At 41.6% G+C, this 26,937-nt stretch overlaps 1 protein-coding gene across 1 annotated transcript in view; it reads left to right on the forward strand.

Annotated features, from left to right (window-relative positions):
- Positions 1 to 26,937, forward strand: part of cacna2d3a (calcium channel, voltage-dependent, alpha 2/delta subunit 3a) — a 487,702-nt gene that overhangs the window by 429,332 nt on the left and 31,433 nt on the right. Inside the window, exons 27-30 of the mRNA XM_052094087.1 lie at positions 20,679 to 20,740; positions 20,901 to 20,945; positions 21,241 to 21,303; positions 23,019 to 23,089. Of these exons, the coding sequence (XP_051950047.1) occupies positions 20,679 to 20,740; positions 20,901 to 20,945; positions 21,241 to 21,303; positions 23,019 to 23,089 (241 nt within the window). The remainder of the gene's footprint in view (positions 1 to 20,678; positions 20,741 to 20,900; positions 20,946 to 21,240; positions 21,304 to 23,018; positions 23,090 to 26,937) is intronic.

The following is a 26,937-nucleotide window of genomic DNA, read 5'->3' on the forward strand; positions in this document are numbered from 1 at the left end:
CCAAGATCTTCCTCCCAGACACTCTTAAACTTAGACAAGGAAGAGGAAGCCAGGTCTGTTATCAGATTATGAATGGCAGAAATTGAATCTCTGGCCAATGCATTACGAGAAAGGAAGTTGTCTAAAGGGTTCTTAAGGGGTAACAATGGGTAACAATATCTGACTTGCAGGACTCTAAACAAATCTGATTTGGAAAGGTCAAATCATTGCGATAATTGATCAAAAGGAAGCAAATCTACCATCAGTAAATAAATCTTTAAAGCATTTTAGCCCTTTGTCATACCAACTCTGAAACGTTCCATCCTACACTGTTGGCGGATCTGGTGAATGGAACTGATTGGTGATTACGGGAAATGGGGCTTTGGAGGGAGCTGTTTTGGAGGGAGAAAGTTTTCCTAAACTGAACCCAAATCCTCAATGAATGTTTCACAACTAGGCAATTGACATGTGTGTAGGATATCTGTGGCAACGCAGCACCAAGCAGTGCTGAAAGAGAGATTTGCCTAAGAACACATGCCTCTGCAACATCCCAGGATGGACCATCAGATAGCCGGTGATAATGCCACCAATATAACATTTTTTGTATATTGGCTGCCCAGTAGTAAAATTTTAAGTTAGGAAGGGCCATGCCACCATTGCTTTTAGATCTCTGAAGAAATGCTTTGCGTAGGCAGGGATGCTTACCATTCCAAATATATGAAGAAATGGTAGCATCCAGAGATTTAAAGAATGACAGGGAATAAACAGGGGTAGGCGTTGAAAAAAGTAAAGAAATTGAATAAGCACTGTCATTTTAATAGAATTAATATATCCAATTAGTGAAATTTTTAGGGGGGACCACTTAGCAAGATCTGTTCAAAGAGTTTGATTAGGTTGTTTTTGAAAAGGTGTTTGTAGTGGCGTGTGATGCAAATCACAAGATATGTACATTTATTTTTCACTAAGCTTGTAGCGTGGCCACATAAGGGGAAGTTATAAATAAGGTTTATGACAAAAAAACTAATTATGTTTAGTCATTATTGCCTTTTAGTGATATTGCTTTCCCCTGTATTCTGTTATTGCTTCAGCTGTGGTGTATTTGTCCCCGATTGCTGTTCACGCGAGAACTTCTCGTGTTTTCGCGTCACGTGTTTACTTGCCACGTAAACAGGAAGAGACTGTGACTTTTCTATATAAGGAACCGGTATGCCCGTTTTCGGGAGGGGTACGCTCATTCACAAAAAACTTTTCATTCATTCATTGGATTACTATTGCTGACTGACCTGGAAGCGCGAAGTCGCTGTTCCTTGTGGAGTAATTTCGTTGGGCTCGCTGCCTGGATTACTTTTATCTGAGGACATAAGCCAGTCATCATCTTCTCTTGATCATGCTCACGGACTACACAAATTCCCGGTGAGGCTGATCTGAACGCTGTCATTAACGCTGTGCACGCTGGATTCCACTTTTACACTTACACACACCTTCTCTTGTATTATTGTAAATATTATTTTGGTTTGTAAATACACTTGGGTTGATTGTTTATTCGTCAGTGTTGAGTATATTTTTTTCTACTCTATAGCCTAATAGGAACGGGACCCGTTCCTATTAGTTGGTTCCCATTGTATTTTGTGATACTCTACTTTATTATTTTGTGGAGTGTTACATAGTGGTGGCCCGTACGGGGACTACGTTCTGTTTCTTTTTGTTATAGTGTTTTTTTTTGTGTCCATAAATATGGAGGAAGAGACACATGTAAATGGAGGAGGAATTAATCAGAATCTAAATACTGATGAAATTGAGACTGATGTAAATGAGTTAAGGTGTAGATCTGATGAAACTCAGGCGGCTGATTTCACTGCAGGCCCATTTGTTACCAGACGTAATCCGGCAGGTGAAATAACATCTATGCTGAGTTCAATGTATATTTCTGATGATGATGATGCTGATGATGATGATTATGATGAAAGAGATGTAGTGAATATAAATGTGGTACAAACAATGCAAACAGAGATTGATAAACTTAAGGTGGATTTATTGGCTCTTAGTGCTAAAATGCAACATAATGAACAGGAGTTAAAACAGTCTATAGATAGTTCCCTTAATAGGGAAACCAGTTTCCGGGAGGCAGTGGACGCTGGCTTAGCAGATGTAGAAGATCATTTCCAGAGGTCTATAGAGAAGTTGGAGAGAGCGGTGGTTAACTGTTTCCTGCGGAGAGATGCCAGATGGGAGAATCAAATGAAAAAGTTAAGATTCACCAGTACCCCATCGCGTTCTCAAATGCAGACTTTTTACCCTGCCCCTTCCCTATCTACGGTGAATGATTTGAAAACTCCCGTACCAGCAACAAGAGTTAAAGTCCCCCCTGCTACCAGAGTCAACACTACCTATGATGTCACGGCTGGAGCTCAACTATCAAACATGGCTCACCCTTTAGGTATGCCCAGTATATCGTCTTTCTGTGGGAGACCCCCGATCCGTCTGGAATTTCCTTCCTTCGGTGAATCTTGTGAGACGTCAGATGTACTCAATTTCGTCGAACAAGTTGAAAATTATCTGGCTATTAGACCCCTGCCTTGTGTGGAGCTCGTTGGCACACTGAGTACAGTGCTCAAGGGACCTGCTTTGAGCTGGTGGAAGGCCGAAAAGGCCAAGGTAACAGATTGGCAATCGTACAAAGATGCTTTTACATCTGCTTTTCTCCCAGAGGATTACCTCACTGAAGTGGAAGACAAGTTGAGGTCCCTGGTGCAGCAACCACGTCAGCGATTGAGAGATTTCGCCTATGACTACCGAGCTCTGTGTCTCAAATGGAAGCCTGGTATCACTGAAGATGAGATGGTGAGCAGAATTCTGAACAACATCAATCCAAGGGTTGCGGGGTGTCTGAGAGGGACAGTGAAATCGGTAGAACAGCTGGTGAAGGTGGGATCTATGGTGGAGAAGGACTGGATGGGGGCAAAAGATTACTGGCAGAAAGTGGGAAATTTGAATGGTAAAGACAAGATGAATAAAAAACCACCTGAACGAAATACCTCCAAAGGTCTAGCAGGATTGTCCATGGCACAACCCCACCCTATGACATCCCTTCTAGTAGTGCCAATAACCATAAAAGGACAAGAGGTGAAGGCAGTGCTGGATACAGGGAGCACATACACCCTTATTCAGGAAAGCCTGTGGAGACAGTTAGGAGGGGAAACGAAACCTGACCCTCCAGGCCCTCTTCAACGGTTCATTATGGCTGATGGAAAAATGCACCAGGCGATTAACAAGAAAACAGTCTGCTATGAGTGGCATGACAAGGTATGCAGGTTGGATACCTATATAATGAAGGATGCTCACCTGGCCTTTCCCCTTATAGCTGGTCTGGACTTCCTGAGAGCCGCTGAAGCCATAGTGGATGTAGGACAATGGAGATATGGACTGAAAATAGGCAAAGGATATATTTATCATCCATTCCTAACTGCACTTATAAATCCGGTGCTGTCTTCACGTCTGATGGGTGAAAACATAGGCACGACCGCTGCTGTGAGTCTATATTATGCCTTACCTCCAACCTGGAATTCACCCATATATGACTTACACTCACAAGTTGTTCCCAGCTGGGACTCCGACAATCAGGAGGAATTAAAGACACTGATGGAAAAATGGCCTCGTACCACCTCTCAAGTCCTGGGAAAAACATCTGTGGAACAGCACAAAATTATACTTTCTGACGAAATGCCCTTGAGATCCAGAGCTTATAGGGTCTCACCGTTCAAGAAAAAGATTATCGATGAGCAAGTAGAACAAACGCTACGAGACCATATCATCGAGCCTTCTTTCTCTCCTTGGTCATCACCTGTAGTCCTGGTCCCCAAACCTGATGGTTCCTACTGGTTCTGTGTGGACTATAGGAGGCTTAATAGTAAGACCATACCTGACGCTTATCCGATGCCAATAATCCACGACATCTTGGAATCCATGGAAGGCGCCTCCTGGTTCAGTACATTGGATTTGCAGTCAGGATACTGGCAGGTAGAAATGGAGGAAAGAAGTAAAGACAAAACAGCCTTCATCACCTCCCAAGGACTATTCCAATTCTGCTCCATGCCATATGGATTACGGAATGCCGCTGCCACCTTCCAGAGGCTGATGGAGAAGGTCCTAGCAGAATTGAGAGGGAAGTTTTGTTTTGTTTACATTGATGACATCATAATCTATTCACGGTCTTTACCAGAACATGTACAACATCTGAACACCATTCTGCAACGACTAAACCAAGCATCGCTTACCCTGAACATGAAGAAGTGTCACTTCTTTAAAAAACAGTTAAAATTCCTTGGCCACATCGTCTCAGTGAAAGGAGTGGAGGTCGATCCTGAAAAGACTAGAGCGGTTGCTGACTATCCTCCTCCCAAAGACATTAAAGCCCTCCAACGCTTCTTGGGATTAGCCGGGTGGTACCACAAGTTCATTCCCCATTTTGCCGACATCACAGCTCCGTTAAATAACCTGAAAAAGAAAGGAGTTAAGTGGGATTGGACGCCTGAGTGCCAAACCAGCCTTGAGAACATCAAGCAACTATTATAAGACCCACCTGTATTGATGCAGCCTGACCTCAATCAACCTTTCCAGGTACATACAGATGCCAGTGATGTGGGCTTAGGAGCCATTATTACCCAGCAAACTCCTGAGGGGGAACGGGTAATAGCTTATGCATCACGAACATTGCGTGGACCTGAGGTGAATTATTAAACGGCTGAAAAAGTGTGTCTGGCGGTGGTCTGGGCGGTGGAAAAATGGAGACATTATCTTGAAGGAAGACAGTTTGACATTTACAGCGATCATGCTGCCTTAACTTGGGCCTTCAATAGCCCTAAAACCTCCTCTCGGCTGACCCGGTGGACTCTTAGGCTGCAGCAATTCATCTTCCAAGTTCATCACAGAAGAGGATGTCTGAACCTGGGACCGGATGCCTTGTCACGAGTCTGTGGAACTCAAGAAAGTGAAAGTGTGTCCTGTATGGCCATAGTAACACCTAAATGTGCCTCAGACATACCCCACACGTTAGAGGAAATCTCTCAAGCACAAAGTCATGACAATACGGTGTCTCTCCTCCAACTGGCCCAAAAAACCAGAAAGGTTCAAGATAACCAGATTTCCTTTGAGGTCCACCAGGGGGTGTTATATCGCCGGGTTCCTGTCAAGAACAAAGGAAATAAATTCCAATTGGTTGTTCCTCAGGCATTAATTCCTGGATTCTTACATTACGTACACGATAACCCGCTGGGAGGACATCTGGGACGACTGAAAACCTTACTGAGGCTCTTGGAGGTGGCGTGGTGGCCCACTGCCCGTAAGGATGTCTGGCAATACGTCAAAGGATGCGATACCTGTCAAAAATATAAACATGAAAATACAAAACCAAGCGGATTCTTACAGCATACGCAAGTTACGGAACCAGGTCACACTTGGGGGATGGATTTCATGGGACCTTTCCCGACCAGTAAGAAACAAAACACTTACCTACTGGTGTTAGTTGATTATTACACCAAATGGGTAGAGCTGTTCCCCCTTCGAGATAGTAAGACCCCTAAGATCGTCAAAATTCTCAGGAAGAGATCTTTACCCGATGGGGGTGCCAAAGTACATCATATCTGACCGGGAGCCCAATTCACCTCCAATGTGCTCGCAGAGCTCTGCAAATCCTGGGGAAGTATACAAAAACTCACTACCAGCTATCACCCTCAGACAAACCTGACGGAAAGAATTAACAGGACGTTAAAAACGATGATTGCGTCATATGTGGGACAACAGCATGAGAGATGGGACCAGTGGTTGCCTGAATTAAGATTTGCTATCAATACAGCACATCAAGAAACTACAGGTAGAGCACCTGCTGAATTAATGATGGGCAGACAGCTACACGGTCCACTAGAGAGGTTAATCCTCAAAAACCCCACTCCTGACCAAACCTCGTATAATCTAATTGAAAGACAGAACATCATGGCAGAGGAGGTAAAGCTCCGAGTAGGGGTGCAACAAGCCAGACAAGCTAGATATTATAATGCCCGACGGAAAGATGCGCAGTTTCAGCCGGGTGATCTAGTCTGGGTTAAAACTCACCCTCTCTCGTCTTCCTCGAATAAATACTCTGCTAAGCTAGCGCCCAAGTGGGAGGGACCAGCTGAAATAATAAAAAAAATGGGGCCAATAAATTACACAGTTCGTTGGGGTGACCCATGTAAAACAGATATTTTAAATGTGGTTAACCTGAAACGCTGGTACGGACGATCTCCTCCTATGCCGATGGCTGGGGGGGGGGTCTATGTAGTGTGACCACATAAGGGGAAGTTATAAATAAGGTTTATGACAAAAAAACTAATTATGTTTAGTCATTATTGCCTTTGAGTGATATTGCTTTCCCCTGTATTCTGTTATTGCCTCAGCTGTGGTGTATTTGTCCCCGATTGCTGTTCACGCGAGAACTTCTCGTGTTTTCGCGTCACGTGTTTACTTGCCACTTAAACAGGAAGAGACTGTGACTTTTCTATATAAGGAACCGGTATGCCGGTTTTCGGGAGGGGTACGCTCATTCACAAAAAACTTTTCATTCATTCATTGGATTACTATTGCTGACTGACCTGGAAGCGCGAGGTCGCCGTTCCTTGTGGAGTAATTTCGTTGGGCTCGCTGCCTGGATTACTTTTATCTGAGGACATAAGCCAGTCATCATCTTCTCTTGATCATGCTCACGGACTACACAAATTCCCGGTGAGGCTGATCTGAATGCTGTCATTAACTCTGTGCATGCTGGATTCCACTTTTACACTTACACACACCTTCTCTTGTATTATTGTAAATATTATTTTGGTTTGTAAATACACTTGGGTTGATTGTTTATTCGTCAGTGTTGAGTATATTGTTTTCTACTCCATAGCCTAATAGGAACGGGATGTTGGTTCCCATTGTATTTTGTGATACTCTACTTTATTATTTTGTGGAGTGTTACAAGCTTAATGGTATATTTAAATACTGTAATTGCAAAGCAGCACTATTAATTGGAAAGAGTTCACTTTTGTGCAAATTAAGTCTGTATCCAGAAAACTGTTCGATACCCCTATGATGAATCCCAGTATAGGATATTTGGTATGCAACATTTAGAATCAAATCAATCAAATCAAATCAAATCACTTTATTGTCACACTACAGTGCAACAGTAGGTGAAAGTCTTGTGTGCAGTTCCGAATAACATAGCAGCACCAATTACAATAAACAACATATTTACACAACACGATTTACATAACAAATGTACACATACTTATACAACACAATATACAATGTACAGTAAACAATACACACAATATAGAATACACATACAATATAAAAAAAAATATGGGTAAGGGTATATAAAAAGACATATACAGTCAGTCGTTGAATTGGGAGAATATATTTGACAGTCCAGTGTGTGGTACAAGATGATGATTAATAAAGTGCAGTGCTGATTGTTGATCGTGAGAGATCAAGTGTTCAAAAGTCTGATTGCTTGGGGGAAGAAACTGTCATGTAGTCGGCTGGTGCGGGTCCTGATGCTGCGATACCGCCTGCCTGATGGTAGCAGTGAGAGCAGCCCAGGTGGCTGGAGTCTCTGATGATCCTCCGAGCTTTTTTCACACACCGCCTGTTATAGATATCCTGGAGGGAGGAAAGCTCACCTCCGATGATGTTTCTGGCAGTTCGCACCACCCTTTGCAGGTCTTTGCGGTTGAGGGCGGTGCTATTGCCGTACCAGGTGGTGATGCAGCCAGTCAGGATGCTCTCTACAGTGCTGGTGTAGAACAGTGTGAGGATGTGCTGGTTCATTCCAAACTTCCTCAGCCGTCTCAGGAAGAAGAGGCGCTGGTGAGCCTTCTTCACAACGGCCTCAGTGTGGACGGACCATGTGAGCTCCTCAGTAATGTGGACACCGAGAAACTTGAAACTGTTGACTCTCTCCACCGGTGCTCCATTAATGGTGATGGGGCTGTGTTCTCTGTCTTTCTTCCTGAAGTCCACTACAAGCTCCTTTGTTTTACTGACGTTGAGGGAGAAGTTGTGCTCCTGACACCAGTGTGTCAGAGTGTGCACCTCCTCTCTGTAGGCTGTTTCATCATTGTCAGTGATCAGACCTACCACCGTCGTATCGTCAGCAAACTTAATGATGGCATTGGAGCCATGTGTTGCCACACAGTCATGTGTGTACAGTGAATACAGGAGTGGGCTGAGAACACAGCCCTGCGGGGCTCCAGTGTTGAGGGTCAGTGATGAGGAGATGTTGCTGCCAATTCTAACCACCTGACGTCTGCCTGACAGGAAGTCCAGGATCCAGCTGCACAGCGAGCTGTTTAAGCCCAGATTCCGGAGTTTCTCATCAAGCTTGGAGGGCACTATGGTGTTGAATGCTGAGCTGTAGTCTACAAACAGCAATCTCACATATGCGTTCCTTTTTTCCAGGTGGGAGAGAGCAGTGTGCAGTGTAGATGCAATGGCATCATCAGTGGAGCGGTTGTTGCGGTAGGCAAACTGCAATGGGTCCAAAGAGGGGGGTAGAGCAGAAGGGAACCTTGTAAGGATTTTTGGTATGCTAAATTTAGAAGGGAATTTAGGGTCTTGAAATATGTGAGCTATGAACTAAATTAAACTGTCCTGATTCTACATTACTAGGTAATGAAATGTATAATGGAATCAGTCGCATTCAACAACATTATAAATTAGATAAATGATAAATAAATTCTCCACCATTAAAATTGTAATACAACGTCTCTGTACAGGGGTTCGATGGGAAGGAGGAGGCGAGAACCGGCTTGATAATATAAATAATATTTTAATGAATAACTTAAGACACAAACACATGAAGAACATGTCCGTAAACTATCTGTCTCTCCTTGCACCACCGTCTGCCATCGGCCTTTATCCCTCTCGGAGGCATAATTAGCCTGATAAGGGACCGGGTGTGTATAATTTCTTGGGACTGTGAGTCCCGAGCTCCCTTGGACCTCACATGGCATGGACCTGGTTCCAACAAGATCCCGAGAAGAACACGAGGGAAGAGTCAGAGCGAAGTCTGAGCAGTCAGAAGAGCAGTAGAGACCAGACGAGTGACGACGACAGAAGAGAAGGAAGAGAAGAGAGCGTGTTCTTCCTGTTTGGAAACATTTTAACTGAAATTGGCCGCATCCCCAAAGGTGTCCTGCGCCAATCAGAAGTGACTTTTCAGAGTCACATGGTCAACTGGGCTGTCTTTTCTGACAGTTGATTTATGATCCTTTGTTTCAGATTCTTTTATATCTCCTGCTCAAAAATAGTGCATGTTTTAATCATTAACTTTTATATCTTGCAAATGGTACAAGAGGCATGACATTCATTGTCATCAGCTTTATCTGTGTAACCAAGCAAACCTTTACATACTAAACATTACATTCTTTCATGATTATTATATGTGTAAGTAACAAAACATTAAAATCCCTGGTTACAAATCATACTGGTTAATTCCTTGGTTATACAACATGGATAAAACATTACACACATTTTAAAGAGGTATATCAGGCTATAATAATTAATTTGTCAGTTATACAAGTTACCACAGTTCAAAGCAATTGTCAGAATTACCTAGCAAGACTAGGTATTGTATGTGGGTCCATGCACTCTTTTATCTTTTATAGGATTGATTCAGCAAAGTACTGTGACTTTGATCCAGATGTTTCTGGATTAAGGAATGTCCTTTTTAAGATGCTGTTTGCTAAACAATGATCATGATTATATCAGAGGACAGAATCTTGTGTGTCCCGAGTCTCTCGGGAACTCCAAGAGTGTGTGTTCTGTCTTTTATTGATTTGACCTTTGAATTTAGGGCCTCTTTGCAGATACATTTTCAAGTCATATGGGATCTAGACAAGTCTCTTTGTTAGTTTTAACAAAGTCTCTTTTGCCCAGGTGTGAGACTCACTGGCACAGAGTCTTTCAATTTATGACATTGTGGAATTCCAGGATTAAGATTGGGTAACTCCTAGATTCAAATCATGTGGCTGCAATTCTTCTGCATGTATAATACAACACCAGTAATATGATGGCAGTCACGTAAGGCAAATGCCAGTGGCTCAATGGCTAGAGCGTGTGATTAAGGACTAGTAGGGCAGCCCTGTCTAGTAACTCAATGTAAATTGAATGATTTTGAATACTGATTATTGGTTAAGACTACAGCAGAGGGACTATACAATAATTTAATCCAAGTCCGAATTTCTCAAGTACTAAAAATAGTTACTCCCACTCCACCCTGTCAAATTCCTTTTAGGCATCTAAAGAAACAACACATTCTGGAATAGCCTGTTGTTGGGAGTAAATAATATTTAACAATTGATGGATATAAAAAAATGAACATTTTTGTTAAATCTAGTTTGATCAGGGGAGACAAAAGTGGGGAGGACATCTTCAAGCCTTAAAACTAATACATTGGCCAACATTTTTACGTCACAATTGAGCAAAGATATAGGCCTATACAAGGCGCAGTCTAGTGGGTCTTTATCTTTTTTAAGTAATAAGGAAATACAAGCCTGGTTCAACGTTGGTTGAAGAGCTCGTCTCTCAAGAGATTCAGTAAAGACTGAGGTCATATGAGGAGCGAGCTGTGTAGAAAATGTTTTATAGAACTCTGATGGAAAACCATCAGGTCCTGGTGACTTCCCTGACTGTAACGAAGAGATTGCAGCTACCACCTCCCCCTTAGATATTTGCTCTTCCAAATGATTTCTAAATTGTAACGATAATGTAGGTGTACTTAAGCTCCCAAAGAATTTTCCCATGGCGTCCTGCTTAGGAGTGAGGTCTGAGTCATACAATGTAGAGTAAAACGCTCTAAACCTATCATTAATCATGTCATGGTTAGTTGTGATCTCCCCATTATCTAGATGAAGCCCACTAACGCCCGTTTCACACATACTCCGTTTGCAGTGCGTATGCGGTGCGTATACGGTACAGGAGCAGCACGCGCTATAGTGCTTTCACATATGCTGCGTTTGCAGTGCGCTACTGATCCGCAGTTTCTGTGTGCCACAAAATCAAAAATGTGTAAGTAATTTTAATTTTAAATCCAAACGTTAACTTTGACATTGTTTAAGATATTGAAACAGTATGAAAATTAATTTTAATCAATGTGATTCTTTGTTTTACATGTAGTACGAGTTGTTGACAGAAAAAAGCTATCACGCTATATCTGTTGCTAAGAAGGAGAATAATGAGATGCATTTGGGTTCAGTCTGTCTTTTTTTAGGGTAAAAAAATCATATATGATGGCATTTTGCAACTTTTGGGACTATAATCATACTTTTTTGTTTTTCTTGACCCTGTAATTTAGTAACTGTAGAACACATTAACTGTAATTATGCGTATATGATGAAATGATTAGTTTCTTGTCAATATATGTCTATTTTAATGTGAACAATGCGCTGCCACTTTAATTCAGTGCGGTGCAGCACAGCAAAAATAGACTCGGTGCGGAAAAGATCGCTGCACTGCTCTATACGCACCACAACTGGAACGGATCGACGGACTGCATCCGCATGCAGTAAAAGCTCTAACCTGTTAACATGGGTATGGAAAAAAATACGCTTTTTTCAGTTGCTTAAAAACACGTTAATAAAGTCTGATAAAACTGTATTCAGCACAAACTGGGCTACAATAATATGTGAACAACGTGTGTACATGTTTGTATTTTTGAGAAAATAACGTTTACGCATGGTTTTTGAAAAACTAAAGGTTTAGTCATTGAAATAAGGCCATACATACTAAACATTTGTCCACAAGCCTTTTGATAACTGGATCTTGTAGCCTAGAGTGTTTGCTACAAAATGATGTGAATACCATCCTGATCACTCATTCATACAAAACAATATAGTAATTGAACTTTCGTAAGACACTTTTAGTGTTTGAAAGGTCATATGTGAGGAGGCGTGAACTATAATGAATATTGATTGTAATTCACACCTGATGAGACAAAAGACCCCTCCCCTGGGCCTGTCAATAAGGAATGTGACAGAAATAGAATGAATGTGAGGAGACTTAATGATCAAAATCAAGTTTTATACATTTTCTTTACATAAAGACTTAATTTTAGACCTACACTACTTGTCTTTTCTGCTCACCAAGGCTACATTTATTTGATTTAAATGAATTATTTATTTTAATTCATTTTTCTTTAGATTGTTGTCTTTTATTGGTGGTATAAGAGGTGACTTGGCCTCTTAAGTATGCCTTAAGAGCCTCCCACACTGTCGAGTTTTGTTCAGATAAAAAATTAACTAAGTTCTCATCTGCTAAGAGGGGAGAGTTGAAATGCCAATATCTCCTAAAGCAAGACAAATCTGGAAATGCCATGTCAAGAATTAAAGGAGCATGATCAGTTACAACAATGCTTTGGTATGCACAGGACTGAACCCTAGAGATCAAAGTGTTGTCAAGGAAGAAGTAATCAATACATGAATAAGTGTGATATACACCAGAGAAAAATGAATATTCTCTGTTTGTAGGATTAAAAAAAAGCCACACATCTATTATACCATATTCAGGGGAAAAAAAAGTTTTAGATAGTCGGATGATTTGCTACCAGTACAAGATTTAGAAGAAGAACGATCCATTAATGGGTCCAGGCAGCTTCACCAACTTCTTCCAAGCCTTTTTAAGCATTACAATCAACAAAGAACATTTCTAGTTTTACCTTACCTTATTCAACCCTCAATTCCTTAGGACAAAAAAATAAACCCTTAAACTTAAATAAATACACAACAATATTGAGTGCCAGTTGCCAGGTCCTAAAACGATCAACCGGATGGCATACACGTCATGCGTTTGTAACACCAAAAATTATAGACCTCTTCACAAGTATGTTGAGTGGAACTTATTTTTTTAAAAGAAATTTTAAAAAAAACTCAATCTGTCAGTAACATCAAGTGGAAAACTAAAATCATAATGCAGGACCAGAAGTGTGCACCCAACCACACTGAAAGATATCTTCTTACAAAGTTAAAAGAGGCTATAAAATCAACATTTATGCAGTGTAACAACTCGTATAGCCAATCAGTACCAACTCGCAGAACACACAACATATGAACGACAAAAAAACCTGCTGATTAGAGAAAAACTTATATCGGGCATTTTAAAGACTCAGTTCATGCAGCAACATTTATATTATAGCAGCTTAATAATGAATAATAATAGCTGAATAATAACAACTAAATGACACCCAGATGTATCTGGTCCATAGCTTTTGCTACCTACTAAAAATAATTGCATTGAGCCATCAGATACTCTTTAGCTTCAGACACCGATAAGGGCAGCCTTTTCTCCCCGTCTTTGGTTGAGACCCTCAGCCTTGCAGGATACAAAAGGGACAGCTTTAAACCCAAATTGTAAAGTTCTGCCATTACATCTCTGTACTGAGCACATTTTTCAAGAACTTCCGGAGTGTAATCTTCGAAGATGGTGACTGGCGAATCACAGCTTCTTTAATCGTATTATTACGACTCTTGGCCTTTCTCCAGATTTTGGGTTAGAAACTAGGGCTCTGTGTGCTCTGTCAAGCTCAGGGGGAGAGGCCAGGGCCCTCATTTATCAATGGTGCGTAGAAAAGGTTCTATATTTTGTCCAACAAATGAAATTTAGAATGTGCCTAAGTACAAGAAAATCTGCATTTATCAAACGTCCGCACGCAGTTCTTACGCACATGAGTAAGCAATCATTGTTGATAAATACCACATGTGCGTAAGTACCATGCTCGTTCACATTCATGGTCATTAGCATTCGGAAACGCCTCCAATTAACCATATATGGTGACAACACTTCCCTTTAAAAATTACGTGATTGTGTTTTTTCCTCACTGCAATAATGGCAAAGAGAGCAAAGAAGAGGAACTTCACAAACACAGAATTAGAGATACTTGTAAATGAAGTTGAATCCAACGAACAGATATTGTTTAGTTCATTCACTGCTGGAGGAATTACAAATAAAAGAAAAAATGCTGCATGGGAGAATGTTACCAATGCAGTTAATTCCATTGGGTCTGAGGAGAGAACTGTCCCAGAAATTTAAAAAAAATGGTTTGATATTAAAGTATTGGCTAAAAAACGTGTCACAGCACACAGACGAGAAATGTCCGCAACTGGAGGAGGACAGACAACAACGGAACTTTCCCCATTGGACAACCGCATAGCCTGCATCATCGGAGACACGGCTCTGTCCGGGATTACTAAGGATGGTGACACTGATGCTCTTGCGACAGAACAAACCGGGCCATCTAACACCCAAAGTGAAGGTAAAATAAACCAACTGGAATAGGATATTGTGTTTGCATACATTTTATTTCAATTTGTAAACTTTTAATGAAATCATTCATAGGATAAACTCAATTAAATTAATGTGAACATGTGTTTCCTTAATAGCGACACCCGTTGTGCCTGAGGAGCTTGAGGAGCCGGGCCCATCCATTGCCCCTTCCATGCGCCGTGCGCCAAGAGTGCTGAGTGAGGCGGTGCTACAAAATCAAGAGGAAACAACAAAATCCATTAATGACCTAAAGGATCAACTGAGCAACATAACGAATGTATTGATTCAAATCAACGAGTCTCTGAAACAGATTGCCTCTTGCGCAAATACAATTGCTAATAAACCATAAACTGCTGACTAATGTGATTTCAGTTATTTGTTTCCACGAAGCTGCAAAACACAAAATGAAATCGCTGTAATGTTTCTGCACTCGACCAATGGCCAGACTTACCTAAAATGTCTGTATGATCCTCTGTCTTGTCTGAATGCCAGCGGCATTAGGAGGTGGCAGGGGCACTGCATCGGGCATAGGGCCGTCTGGTCTTGGGGGTTCCTGCAGAGGGATGCCCTGTCTGATGGCCAAGTTGTGTAGCACACTGCAAGCCATGATGATTTTGCATGCTTTTTCTGGCTGATACTGCAGTGTCCCTCCCGTGCTTGACAGACACAGCCATCGTCCTTTCAGCAGGCCTATTGCGCGCTCAACTGTGCTCCTTGAGCGCGCATGGGCACGGTTGTACACCTGTTCCTGCTCGGTCCTCGGGTTGGTTAGGGGGGTCATTAGCCATGCTTTAGCGGGTAACCTTGATCACCTAATGATGAAATAGTTTTAAGTAATTGTACATAGCCCTACAATAGCATTTTAAACATGTTGTAGCCTTAAATTCACCAATGAGCCAGCCATCCTCAACAGCGCCTTCTTGGAGACGCACACCCACAGAGCTATTCTGCAGAACGAATGAGTCGTGTGTTCCTGCAGGCCACCGCGCAACGACGTTTAATAACAACAAATTTGCATCACAAATTATTTGCACGTTAACAGAATGAAACCCTTTTCTATTTACATAATTAAATTCGTTGGTTGATGGTGCTTTTATGGCGATGTGGGTGCAGTCTATAGCTCCAATTATGTTTGGGAATCTAGCAATGGCATGAAAGTCCATTTTATTGCGGCTTGTTGAGTTGGATGTGCACGGGAATGGCTTTCGTGCAATTTGTTTCTCTCTCCAACACTGGTCCTAAATCACGACACAAATCCAGCAGTACATTTTTGGGAAAGCGGTACCTACTTAGAAGCCACTCTGTGCTCTCGCCAAGCAGATCAGCGCGATCTTGGAAAACGCGCTCTCTGCGGAGCGCATTGTTTGCCAAGTCTTCCAATAACGCAAGATAAGCCATTGCACTGAGACAAATATATTTCACATCTGTCTTTTATAGGGTTTGACACCAATTAAGCATCATGTTTAAAACTAGACAAATTATAAATTGAGTGTTTTAAAGGAAACACAGGACATATGTGGATTGCTTAATGCTTACTGTGACACTCTTAAATGCTTTTTATGTGTAGTGTCGCTATTCTACCACTAGATTATCTGCGTAAGCATGCTCAGAGGTGTGCTTATATTTACACACATTTCTACGTATAAGTACAACTTGGTGAATCCCACACTTTGCGTGAAATTGTTCTTATGCACTCACTACGCACAAATCTGTCCGTACGCACCATTGATAAATGAGGGCCCAGGACCTTAACATTCTGGAAAAAATGTGTGGGACTAGCACCCTCGATAGATTCAAGTAAGCCGACAATCCAGATGTTGTTGCGGCGACTGTGGCCTTCGAGGTCTGTTGTCTTCACCTTAAGCTTTACGTTACTTCAGAATCAGAATCAGAATCAGCTTTATTGCCAAGTATGCTTACACATACAAGGAATTTGTCTAGGTGACAGGAGCTTCCAGTCAACAACAATACAAACAATACCAAAAACAGCAGCAAGACATAGGTAATTAAAAACAAAAAAGAACACAAAATAAATAATTATACATATACGTACGTACATTCACCTTCATACATACCCACATACACACGTAGTGCAAATCTAATACAATCTGTTATATAAAGAACAAAAACCTGTATATTATGTACAGAGCAATGTAAGTAATGGCAGAAGTGGATAAGTTGGATAATATACATTTAAATTAAAATTAAACTGTGTATTGCACATAATTATTGCTCAATGGGGCAATTTAATTGTTCATTAGATGGATGGCCTGAGGGAAAAAACTGTTCCTGTGTCTGACGGTTCTGGTGCTCAGTGCTCTGAAGCGCCGGCCAGAAGGCAACAGTTCAAAAAGTTAGTGGGCAGGGTGAGTGAGGTCCAGAGTGATTTTACCAGCCTTTTTCCTCACTCTGGAAGTGTACAGTTCTTGAAGGGGGGGCAGGGGGCAACCAGTAATCCTCTCAGCAGACCGAACTGTCCTTTGTAGTCTTCTGATGTCTGATTTCGTAGCTGCACCAAACCAGACAGTTATTGAAGTGCAGAGGACAGACTCAATGACTGCTGAGTAGAACTGTTTCAGCAGCACTGGTGGCAGGTTGAACTTCCTCAGCTGGCGAAGGAAGTACAACCTCTCCTGGGCCTTTTTCACAATGGAATCGATGTGTATCTCCCACTTCAGGTCCTGTGAGATGGTAGTGCCCAGGAACCTGAATGACTCCACTGCTGCCACAGTGCTGTTTAGAATGGTGAGGGGGGACAATGTTGGGGTGTTCCTCCTAAAGTCCACAATCATCTCCACTGTTTTGAGCGTGTTCAGCTCCAGGTTGTTTTGACTGCACCAGACAGCCAGCCGTTCAACCTCCTTTCTATATGCAGACTCATCATCATCTCGGATGAGGCCGATGACAGTGGTGTCGTCTGCAAACTTCAGGAGCTTGACAGAGGGGTCCTTGGTGGTGCAGTCATTGGTGTAATGGGAGAAGAGTAGTGGGGAGAGCACACATCCCTGGGGGGCACCAGTGCTGATGGTTCAGGTGGTGGAAGTGAATTTTCCCTGCCTCACAAGCTGCTGCCTGTCCGTCAGAAAGCTGGTAATCCACTGACAGGTAGAGGTGGGAACAGGGAGTTGGTTTAACTTATTCCGGAGTATATCTGGTATGATTGTGTTGAAAGCCGAGCTGAAGTCCACAAAAAGGATCCTTACGTATGTCCCCGATCTGTCCAGATGTTGCAGGATATGATGCAAACCCATGTTGACTGCATCATCCACAGACCTGTTTGCTCGATAAGCAAATTGAAGGGGGTCCAGAAAGGGTCCAGTGATGTCCTTCAGGTGGGCCAACACCAGTCTCTCAAATGACTTCATGACCACAGATGTCAGGGCGACAGGTCTGTAGTCATTAAGTCCTGTGATTTTAGGTTTCTTAGGGACGGGGATAATGACTGAGCGTTTGAAGCAGCATGGGACTTCACACTGCTCCAGTGATCTATTGAAGATCTGAGTGAAGATGGGGGCCAGTTGGTTAGCACGGGAACGAAGGCAAGCTGGTGAGATGCCATCTGGTCCTAGAGCCTTCCTTGTCCTTTGCTTCCGAAAGACACGGCACACATCGTCCTCACAGATCTTGAGTGCAGGTAGTGTAGCAGGAGGGGGGAGGAGGGGGTTGCAGGAGGTGTTAATGGTTGTGTGAAATGAAGGTCCGAGTGCATGTGGGGTGTGAAATCGGGCCTTTCAAATCTGCAGTAAAACACATTCAGGTCGTCAGCCAGTCGTTGGTCCGCCACAGGGTTGGGGGTAGGAGTCCTGTAATTAGTAAGTTGTTTCAGGCCACTCCACACTGATGCAGGGTCGTTAGCTGAAAACTTGCTTTTCAGCTTCTCAGAGTAGCTTCTTTTAGCCACTCTGATTTCCTTATTCAGTGTGTTCCTGGCCTGATTATACAAGACTCTATCCCCACCCCTGTAAGCCTCCTCTTTGGCATGGCGAAGCTGTCTGAGTTTTCCTGTGAACCATGGTTTATCATTGTTGAATGACAAAAATGTCCTAGTAGGGATGCACATATCCTCACAGAAACTGATGTATGATGTAACAGTATCTGTGAGCTCGTCAAGGTCTGTAGCTGCAGCTTCAAAAACACTCCAATCAGTGCAGTCAAAGCAGGCTTGTAGTTCCAGCTCTGCTTCAATAGTCCATCTCCTTATAGTCCTTACAACTGGCTTTGTTGATTTTAATTTCTGCCTGTAGGTCGGGAGAAGATGAACCAGACAGTGATCAGAGAGTCCCAAAACTGCACGTGGGACAGAGCGATATGCATCCTTTAATGTTGTATAGCAGTGATCCAATATATTCCTGTCTCTGGTGGGGCATGTAATGTGCTGTCTGTATTTGGGCAGTTCGCGTGTGAGATTTGTTTTGTTAAAGTCCCCAAGAATAATAATGACTGAGTCCGGGTATTGTTCTGTGTCTGAGATTTGATCAGCCAGCTGTTGCAGCGCTAAGTTCCCAGACGCGTTAGGAGGAATGTAAACACTCACCAGAATAAACGAAGAAAACTCCCGCGGCGAGTAGAACGGCTTACAGTTAATAAAGAGCGCTTCCAGATTAGGACAGCACATCCTCTTTAGTGTTGTTACATCTGTACACCAACTTTCGTTGATGTAAAAGCATGTTCCACCGCCTCTCGTTTTCCCCGTTAACTCCGCGATGCGATCCGCTCTGAACAGCTGGAAGCCCGGCAGATGTAATGCGCTGTCCGGAATGGCTTCACTCAGCCAGGTTTCAGTGAAGCACAGTGCAGCAGAGTTTGAAAAGTCCTTATTAGTATGTGTGAGGAGATGTAGTTCGTCCGTTTTGTTAGGAAGAGAGCGGAGATTTGCGAGATGAATGCTCGGCAGTGCTGTTCTAACGCCGCGCTGACGGAGTTTAACCAGGGCGCCAGCTCGTCTCCCTCGCCTGCGTCTCGTAGCGCATCTAAACAACACAGCAGCGCCTCCAACTAAAATGTCCAGCAAAACGTCTGAATATTGAAAAACCGGGAAAAGATTATCTGGTATGTGCTGCCGAATGTTCAGCAGTTCGTCCCTGGTAAAACTGATTGGTAAAAGATTGCTAAACACAGGACAAACTAACAAAAACAACAAAAGAATTGAAGAGCTCCACACCGAGGCGGCCATCTGCGGCGCCATGTTAGAATCTTTCTAACATGGCGCATGTAGCCTCATGTAACATCGGTACATGTAGCCTCCAATGCATGAAATCGCTTGCTCAATAGATCGACATTAGATTATAATGAAGTCGGATGTATTCCGTGGTCCGATACCATAGTTTGGACATGATCCAGTTTTGGCTCGATTGATGTCATGGCAGCTTTACATTCAGTAGAGAGGGCAACTTTGTGCTCCTCGAGCAAGTTGATCAGAGCAGGCATATTGACTTCGCTATGAGACGCGGGTGTCTCGTCTTTGGCAACAGTGTCTGTCTTTGTTTGTTTGGCTGATTAGATGCCATTATTTGCTCTGTTACTAAAGCACCATGCTGTCTATTATAAAGTCGATACATCTCATCAGATAGCAGGTTTTTGTTAATATAAGAAACAATCTGTGGCGGGAGCTGGAGGTGGATATGTCTACTCCCTTCACATCCGGAACCGGAAGCCATGTACATTTCTGTTGACGCAAATAATTGTGGGTTGTAATGGCCAATGAAGGATACATCTCCTGTATCCTCTGAATTCCTGTGAAAGAATGTCACATTCAAAGGCTGCATTCGGAGTGTCCAACTTGCTTTTCTTGAAATGCCTCTGTGACATCCGGAGCACACAGCCTTCTAAACAAGACAGTTATAGTAGAGCTGCTTGACAGTAGATTTAAAGTAAATGTGGCTTAAATATTGATCTGTTTTCTCACCCACACCATCATATTGCTTCTGAAAATATGGATTTAATCACTGTAGTTGTATGGATTACTTTTTTGCTGCCTTTACATGCTTTTTGGACCTTCAATGTTTTGGTCACCATTGTATGTCCCAACAAAGCTGAGATATTCTTAAAAATCTTTTTTTGTGTTATTGAGAGTCATGCACATCTGGGGTGACATAACTTATGAAAGAATTTTAATTTTTGTGTAAACTATCCCTTTAAAGCTAATAGACATTGTCTATAAGCAAAACATCTTAAATTGTGATTTCATGAATTCTTTAAGATTTAGCACTCTAAAAATAGAACCTGGAATTTTTGCTTGTGATTAGATGAGAATATTATGTAATTTTATTTATCACATAAGAACAGACACAAACTGGCACACATATGTTCAACAGCTGTGATGAGCTTTTGTTGTTGTTTAATGTGTGAAGTTCACTGTGTTACAGCTGTTGGGATACAAATGAAACTAGAGTTCTTCCAGAGGAAGTTCTGGACTGCCAGCAAACAGGTAAACACACACACACACACACACACACACATAAACAGACACAATTCACTTATCCCCATTGTCGTTTTCAGCTTATCATTATCAATGTGGATCATATATCTGTTTCTATTCATGTTGCTTTCTGGTGTAATTGTGTATGTGTTTCTCTTGTATCCTGAAGTGTGCAGCTCTGGATGGGAAGTGTACTATCAGCTGTGACAATGATGTAAGACATATTCTCTTTACACTCTTTCATTCTACTTGCCAATCTTAGATCATCTTTAGTTCTCTCGTGTTACAATCTCAAATTAAATGGATAATTTTGACATTTATAGTTGATATATAGAGCTGTAAAACAATTTATTTATTCAGTTTAAGGTTAAACTGTTTTCATGTGTTTTTTTCTTACCCCCTGAACATACTACAAACTCAACTGGTGTACTAGGTATTTTCTTATTTTAGAAAACAGGATATCCATATCTACATTGTGTGAAAAATTATTATTTTTGCACTCTGTGTAGGACATCAGTTGTTACCTTATAGACAACAATGGATTCATTATCGTTGCTGAGGATTTGTCTTTGGTGAGAAACATCTTAAACATTATCCAGTTCACTCAGATCACTATTCATAAATATGTGAATGTTATTTTCATATATTCTGATATAGTAACATAAATATAATGTCACATTTGCTGAAAGCCTGTAAGGATGCATGACAAAATGAAAACATACAGTAAATCCATATTACAAACTGAATTGCAAAAATAAATATTGCTTTCAAACAGCTTTTCCAAATACACCCTATTTCTTTCACTGGTCAAACAAACAGGGAGAAAAAACTGACAGGTTCTGGTAATCTTGTGATGGGTATGCCGAGTTATAGACATGGAAGGAAATTAAATAATATTAGATCACATTTCCTTCATTATAGAACAGAGTCATAAATTATGTGAATAGGGTCCAATTTTGGCAGATCTGCCTAATAGAGCAAAACTAAGGGTTTGAGGAATACTGTAAATCAGACACTAGTAGCTAAGGAGATTAATAGTTAAGATTAGATTTATAGTTTTTTCACACCTGTCTCGTTTGGAGCATTTCTTTCAGAACCTGGTGCACTTTCTCCCTTAGTTCAGTTAATTTAGGCATATTTGAACACTGCAATCACACTCAGATCTGCACCAAAACAATCGGCCCGAGACCACCTGGACTACCACTCCTGGAGTCGTGAGTTTGAATCCAGGGTGTGCTGAGTGACTCCATACAGGCTTCCTAAGCAATCAATAGGCCCACTTGCTAGGTTGGGAAGAGTCTTGTGGGTTACCTTACTCATGGTCACTATATGGTGGTTCTCGCTCTTGGTGGGGAGCGTGGTGAGTTGTGTGTGGATGCTGCAGTGAATAGCTTAAGTCTCCACATGCACCAAGTCTCCGCCGTAACGCACTAACTTGGAGAATTGGGAAATTTCAACAGGTCTAGAGGAAATATGAAGCTGATTATCATTTGTACAACAGTTAAATCTAATTTAATGTTTCCTGATAAAGTCTCCTAAGGTAAACATGTACAGGTAGAACAGCAGAAGACCTAATACAGAGCCTTGTGACGCTCTTGTGACACTCTTGTCTTGACAGATAAGTAAGGTCTAAAGCAGGTTAATGCCTGTCCACACATGCCAACATAATTCTCGAGCCTATCCAAGAGAATGTCATGATCTATTGTATTGAAGGCAGCACTACCATCCAATAGCAAAAGAAAAATGTACCCACTGCCAGATGATAAAAACAAGTCTTTGTACTATGATGTGGCCTAATTTATTTAATTGAAATTCTTCAAAATTACTATTTCTCTGCAAAAAAAATAACAAAGTTGGGAGGACATAGCTTTTTTAGTATTTTTTACGTGAGATGTACCGACGTTTAACATATACATTTTTAAGATAATCCACCTACTTTGTACAAATGTGCTGTTACATTGTACTAACTGTATATTTAAAGTACCTGCATATAATTACATCTGTGATGTAACCTAACCTAACCCTACCCCTAACCCCTTCTTTACCCCAAAAGAGAGTTTCATAGAAAACCAAATATACACACAATAAGTATCAAATGCATTGTATTAAATGCTTATTTTTTTAATGGAAGAGTTTCACAGAAAACCACATAAAATACACAATAAGTATCAAATGCTTAATTTTTTTATGGAAGTACATAGTAGTTACAGACACCTAATAGATACACCTAGTAAAGTGGGACACTGTCTTGTAGAGTTTTATGGTGAAGTGTGAGTGTCTCTTGCAGACAGGAGTGTTCTTCGGGGAAGCTGAGGGAGCAGTGATGAGCAAACTCATTTCAATGGGCTCTTTTAAAAGGTACGACCATGTTCAATCAGAGTCAGTTAAGAATCTGCCGTTGCTAGTTCAAAATATGCACACACACCTCCGTTACTAATTCGAAAATGTAATTTCTACTAGTAGCGATGGCCTGGGCTGTTTCAAGTTATTGGAGAAACAAGGGTGTGTGTGTGTGTGTGTGTGTGTGTGTGTGTGTGTGTGTGTGTGTGTGTGTAGAGAGAGAGAGAGAGAGAGAGAGAGAGAGCGCACGCGCGCGAGTTAGCTTGTTGAAGATGTCATTTTGGAAAGATACATCCAAGCGGGAGTATTTTCACCTATTTCACAGTAGCTGGTGCACAAGAGTCTTCCACCATGTAGAATATTTACATCTTCACCCATGTGAAAACTCCAGTAAAAGGTAAGCGTCTTGAATTTGTGTGATTTCTCAGTCTGTTGCATCTCTCAGCTGTGATAAGTCTTAAGTAGTAATCCGAGCTATCATGGAGTGAGAGACAATACAAGAAACCGCTCTCTGATGCTGACTGACAGCACTTACACAATGCACATCAACTCACTTGCCTCACAACACAAAATGGTCAGATACATACTATTTAGCCGGTGGGCAAGAGTCATTCACTATTCTTGTCATTCTCTCCTCCGACATGCTGATTAGATCTCTTCACAATGCAGGCATCCCAACCTGCAAAAAGTAATTTCAGGGAGGTATCCCGGACCCCCCTCCCCTAAAAGATATAAAAGCATAATATATAATTTCTTTAGGCTATAGACCTATGCAATTATTTGTTAATTATGTAGATTACTTTTAATATAAACTGCTTATACTATTTATGTAAACTGCTTTTATTTATATTCCATTGCAACTTTAAACAGGTCTAAGGAGTTTATTGTTTTCATGTAGCCTAGGTAGCTAGCCGGCCTGAATAATATGCACATGAAATGACACTTGTTTAACTTACCTCAACATGTCTTTTACAATCATTTAACCCGCCATGGGCAATGCTGAAGTGAAAAGACACACATCTCTTACCCTTTGGTTTATAGCCACAAAAACTAGCGGAGTGATAGCGTCCGAGTGCTGATTTTGTGAAATATCAATTCTGATGGACCATCTCTCGGCAAATCAGATTTGCGGAACGGAACTAAGTGTTGTATATACAGGGTATATACAGGGTATATACGCTACCTATAGGCGAGCTAGGCAGTTGCCTAGGGCCTCGGCCTTGGAGGCGGGGCCTCCAAAACATACACATGCTTATCCACCAATCAAGAGCAGCAAAATACTATGCTGTTTGTCCATTGGATATAACAATTGTCATTCACCTGTAGTTAAACCAATTAATATCACCATTTACATGCGAGTCACTCCCAACCTCTGAATTTATGAATGAAGAGATTGTAGATGAATAAAATCCAACTTTTCTGCAAATTTATCTGATGGCACGGAAAACGAACTCATCCTTCAGGGGCTGCTAAGTGTAAGGCTAAGCAGGCATGCAAAGAAAGTGCAGCTCGTGATTCAGGTATCATCTATTTTTGAGTGATTGTAATGTATTGTTAAAAATAAACCGATTCTAACGATCAGCGTCATTTTTAGATAGATCATTTGACGGTTATTTCCAGTTCAAAAGAGCGCGAGCACCGTTGATGGACTGAATTCGCTTCTGACACTTTGAATCCGAGCGTATGTAGCTACAATGCAGACTTTTGTTAGAAAAAAGAAATACGTTCTAAATGAACCGTCCGAAAGAGTCTGACTTCGAGTCATTGTTGGAGAGATAGAGGCGAATTCATGATTAACTGTTGAACTGAATCTTACAAAGGAGTCGATTCTCCTCGATGGAATCGATGACAACCTGTGGAATAGAATCTTGATTTCCAGCCCTAGTCAGGAGCTGACTCGCAAAATACTACAGAAAAATAAAGAGCAAACGCACTATACTAAAGCATTGTTTATTATGTTTTAAAACAGTCTGTATATCTTCTAAAACGCAGATTTTTAGCCTACATTAACTGCTCTAGTCTCTCATAATAGACTATAGACCATAATAGACTTCATTTTTTTCGTTTTCCAATCATAAATACTGTTGCAATATTTATTGAAAATAAGTAGGCCTATGCAATCTTAAGCATGCAATTGAAATGGCAGAAGAGATCCTCAACCTTCCACCATTACCATCAAAAAACACAGCCCTGGAGCTTCTGAAATTTCTTCACCAGAAGCAACTGCAGGAGATATTTCCAAACCTCTGGATTGCTCTCAGAATTGCAGTTACCCTGCCAGTAACCGTAGCAGCTGCCGAGAGAAGTTTCTCAAAACTGAAGCTTGTAAAAAATGACCTGCGCTCCACAATGACTCAGGAACGGCTTAGTGGACTTCCTTTAATCAGTATTAACAGAGAACTCGCACAGCAGATTTCTTATGAAGTAGTTATTGATGAGTTTGCTTAAAAAAAAAGTAGAAGAGTGCCTCTGTAGGTGACCATGGAATAAGAATAATAAGTGCTGGTCCAGATGACTTTTCAGATGATTTTTTTTTTTTGTTTACCTTAATTAAAGTTACATTAATATGCACATTTAAGTAAAAATATAAAAATACTTATAACAGGTTTTGTATAAATAAAATGGTTCGGAATCATATTTGTTTTCAAGTCTTTTTTATTAAATGATGTTTTATTAACAAAGTTGGGGAGGAGCACATTCAGATAATCAACGAGATAAGAGGTATATATACTGCAGACTTACCTCTGTTCATTGACAGTTTATCAGCATCCCTCCACCGCCCCCCCATCTCCTCACTTTGATTTTTAATAATCTCTTATTGGATGTAAACAACACAATCCAAAATCCAATGCAATCCAATGTAATACTGTGTAAATCTGGCCAAAATTCAGAGCCTGCAGCCCTCCCCTGGACAGCATGCCAAATACGCATAATCTTTATTCTATTTAATTTGATGTAAGTGTGAACTCGTGAATTCTGAAAGGTGGAGGGGAGGAGGGCATGGCGGGGGGCCTCCAACATACATTTTGCCTAGGGCCTCCAAATGTCTAGAACCGGCCCTGTGTATATACAGTATACACGGATGAGCCTAAACATTATGACCAGGAAAAGCGAATAATGTTGATTATCTCCTAACAAGACCACATGTCAAGGTCTGGGTAGATTAGATGGTAAGCAAATAATTAGTTCTTGTAGTCAACATGTTGAATGCAGGAGAAATATGCAGCAGTAAAGACCTGAGCGACTTTGACAAGGGCCAGATTTTTATGGCTGGGTCAGAGCATCTATGAAACAACAAGGCTTGTGGGATCCTCCCGGTCAGCAGTGTTGGGTATTTACAGACAGTGGTCCGAGGAGGGACAAACCAAAAACCGACCAAGGCCTACAATGGGCACGCAAGCGTAGGAACTTGACCTTGGAGCAGTACAAGAATGTAGCCTGGTCCAATGATTCCTGTTTTCTTTTACATCATGTTTACCTGGGGAAGTGATGGCACCATGATGCAATGTGGGAAGACGACAAGCTGGTGGAGGGAGTGTGATGTTCTGGGCAATGTTCTGGTGAGGAAACCCAGGGTCCGGCCATTCATGTGGATGTCAATTTGACACGTGCCACCTACCTAAACATTGTTGCAGACCAGGTACACCCCTTCATGGCAATGGTATTCCCTGATGGCAGTGGCCTCTTCAGCAGGATAATGCACCATGCCACACTGCATAAAATGTTTGGAAATGGTATTAGGAACATGATGAAGAGTTCAAGGTGTTGACCTGGCCTCCATATTCACCAGATCTCAATCCGATGGACGATCTGTGGGATGTGCTAGACCAACAAGTCCGATCCACGGTGGCTCCACCTCGAAACTT

Source organism: Xyrauchen texanus, chromosome 27 (genome assembly GCF_025860055.1).
Source record: "Xyrauchen texanus isolate HMW12.3.18 chromosome 27, RBS_HiC_50CHRs, whole genome shotgun sequence".
NCBI classification, from domain to species: domain Eukaryota; kingdom Metazoa; phylum Chordata; class Actinopteri; order Cypriniformes; family Catostomidae; genus Xyrauchen; species Xyrauchen texanus.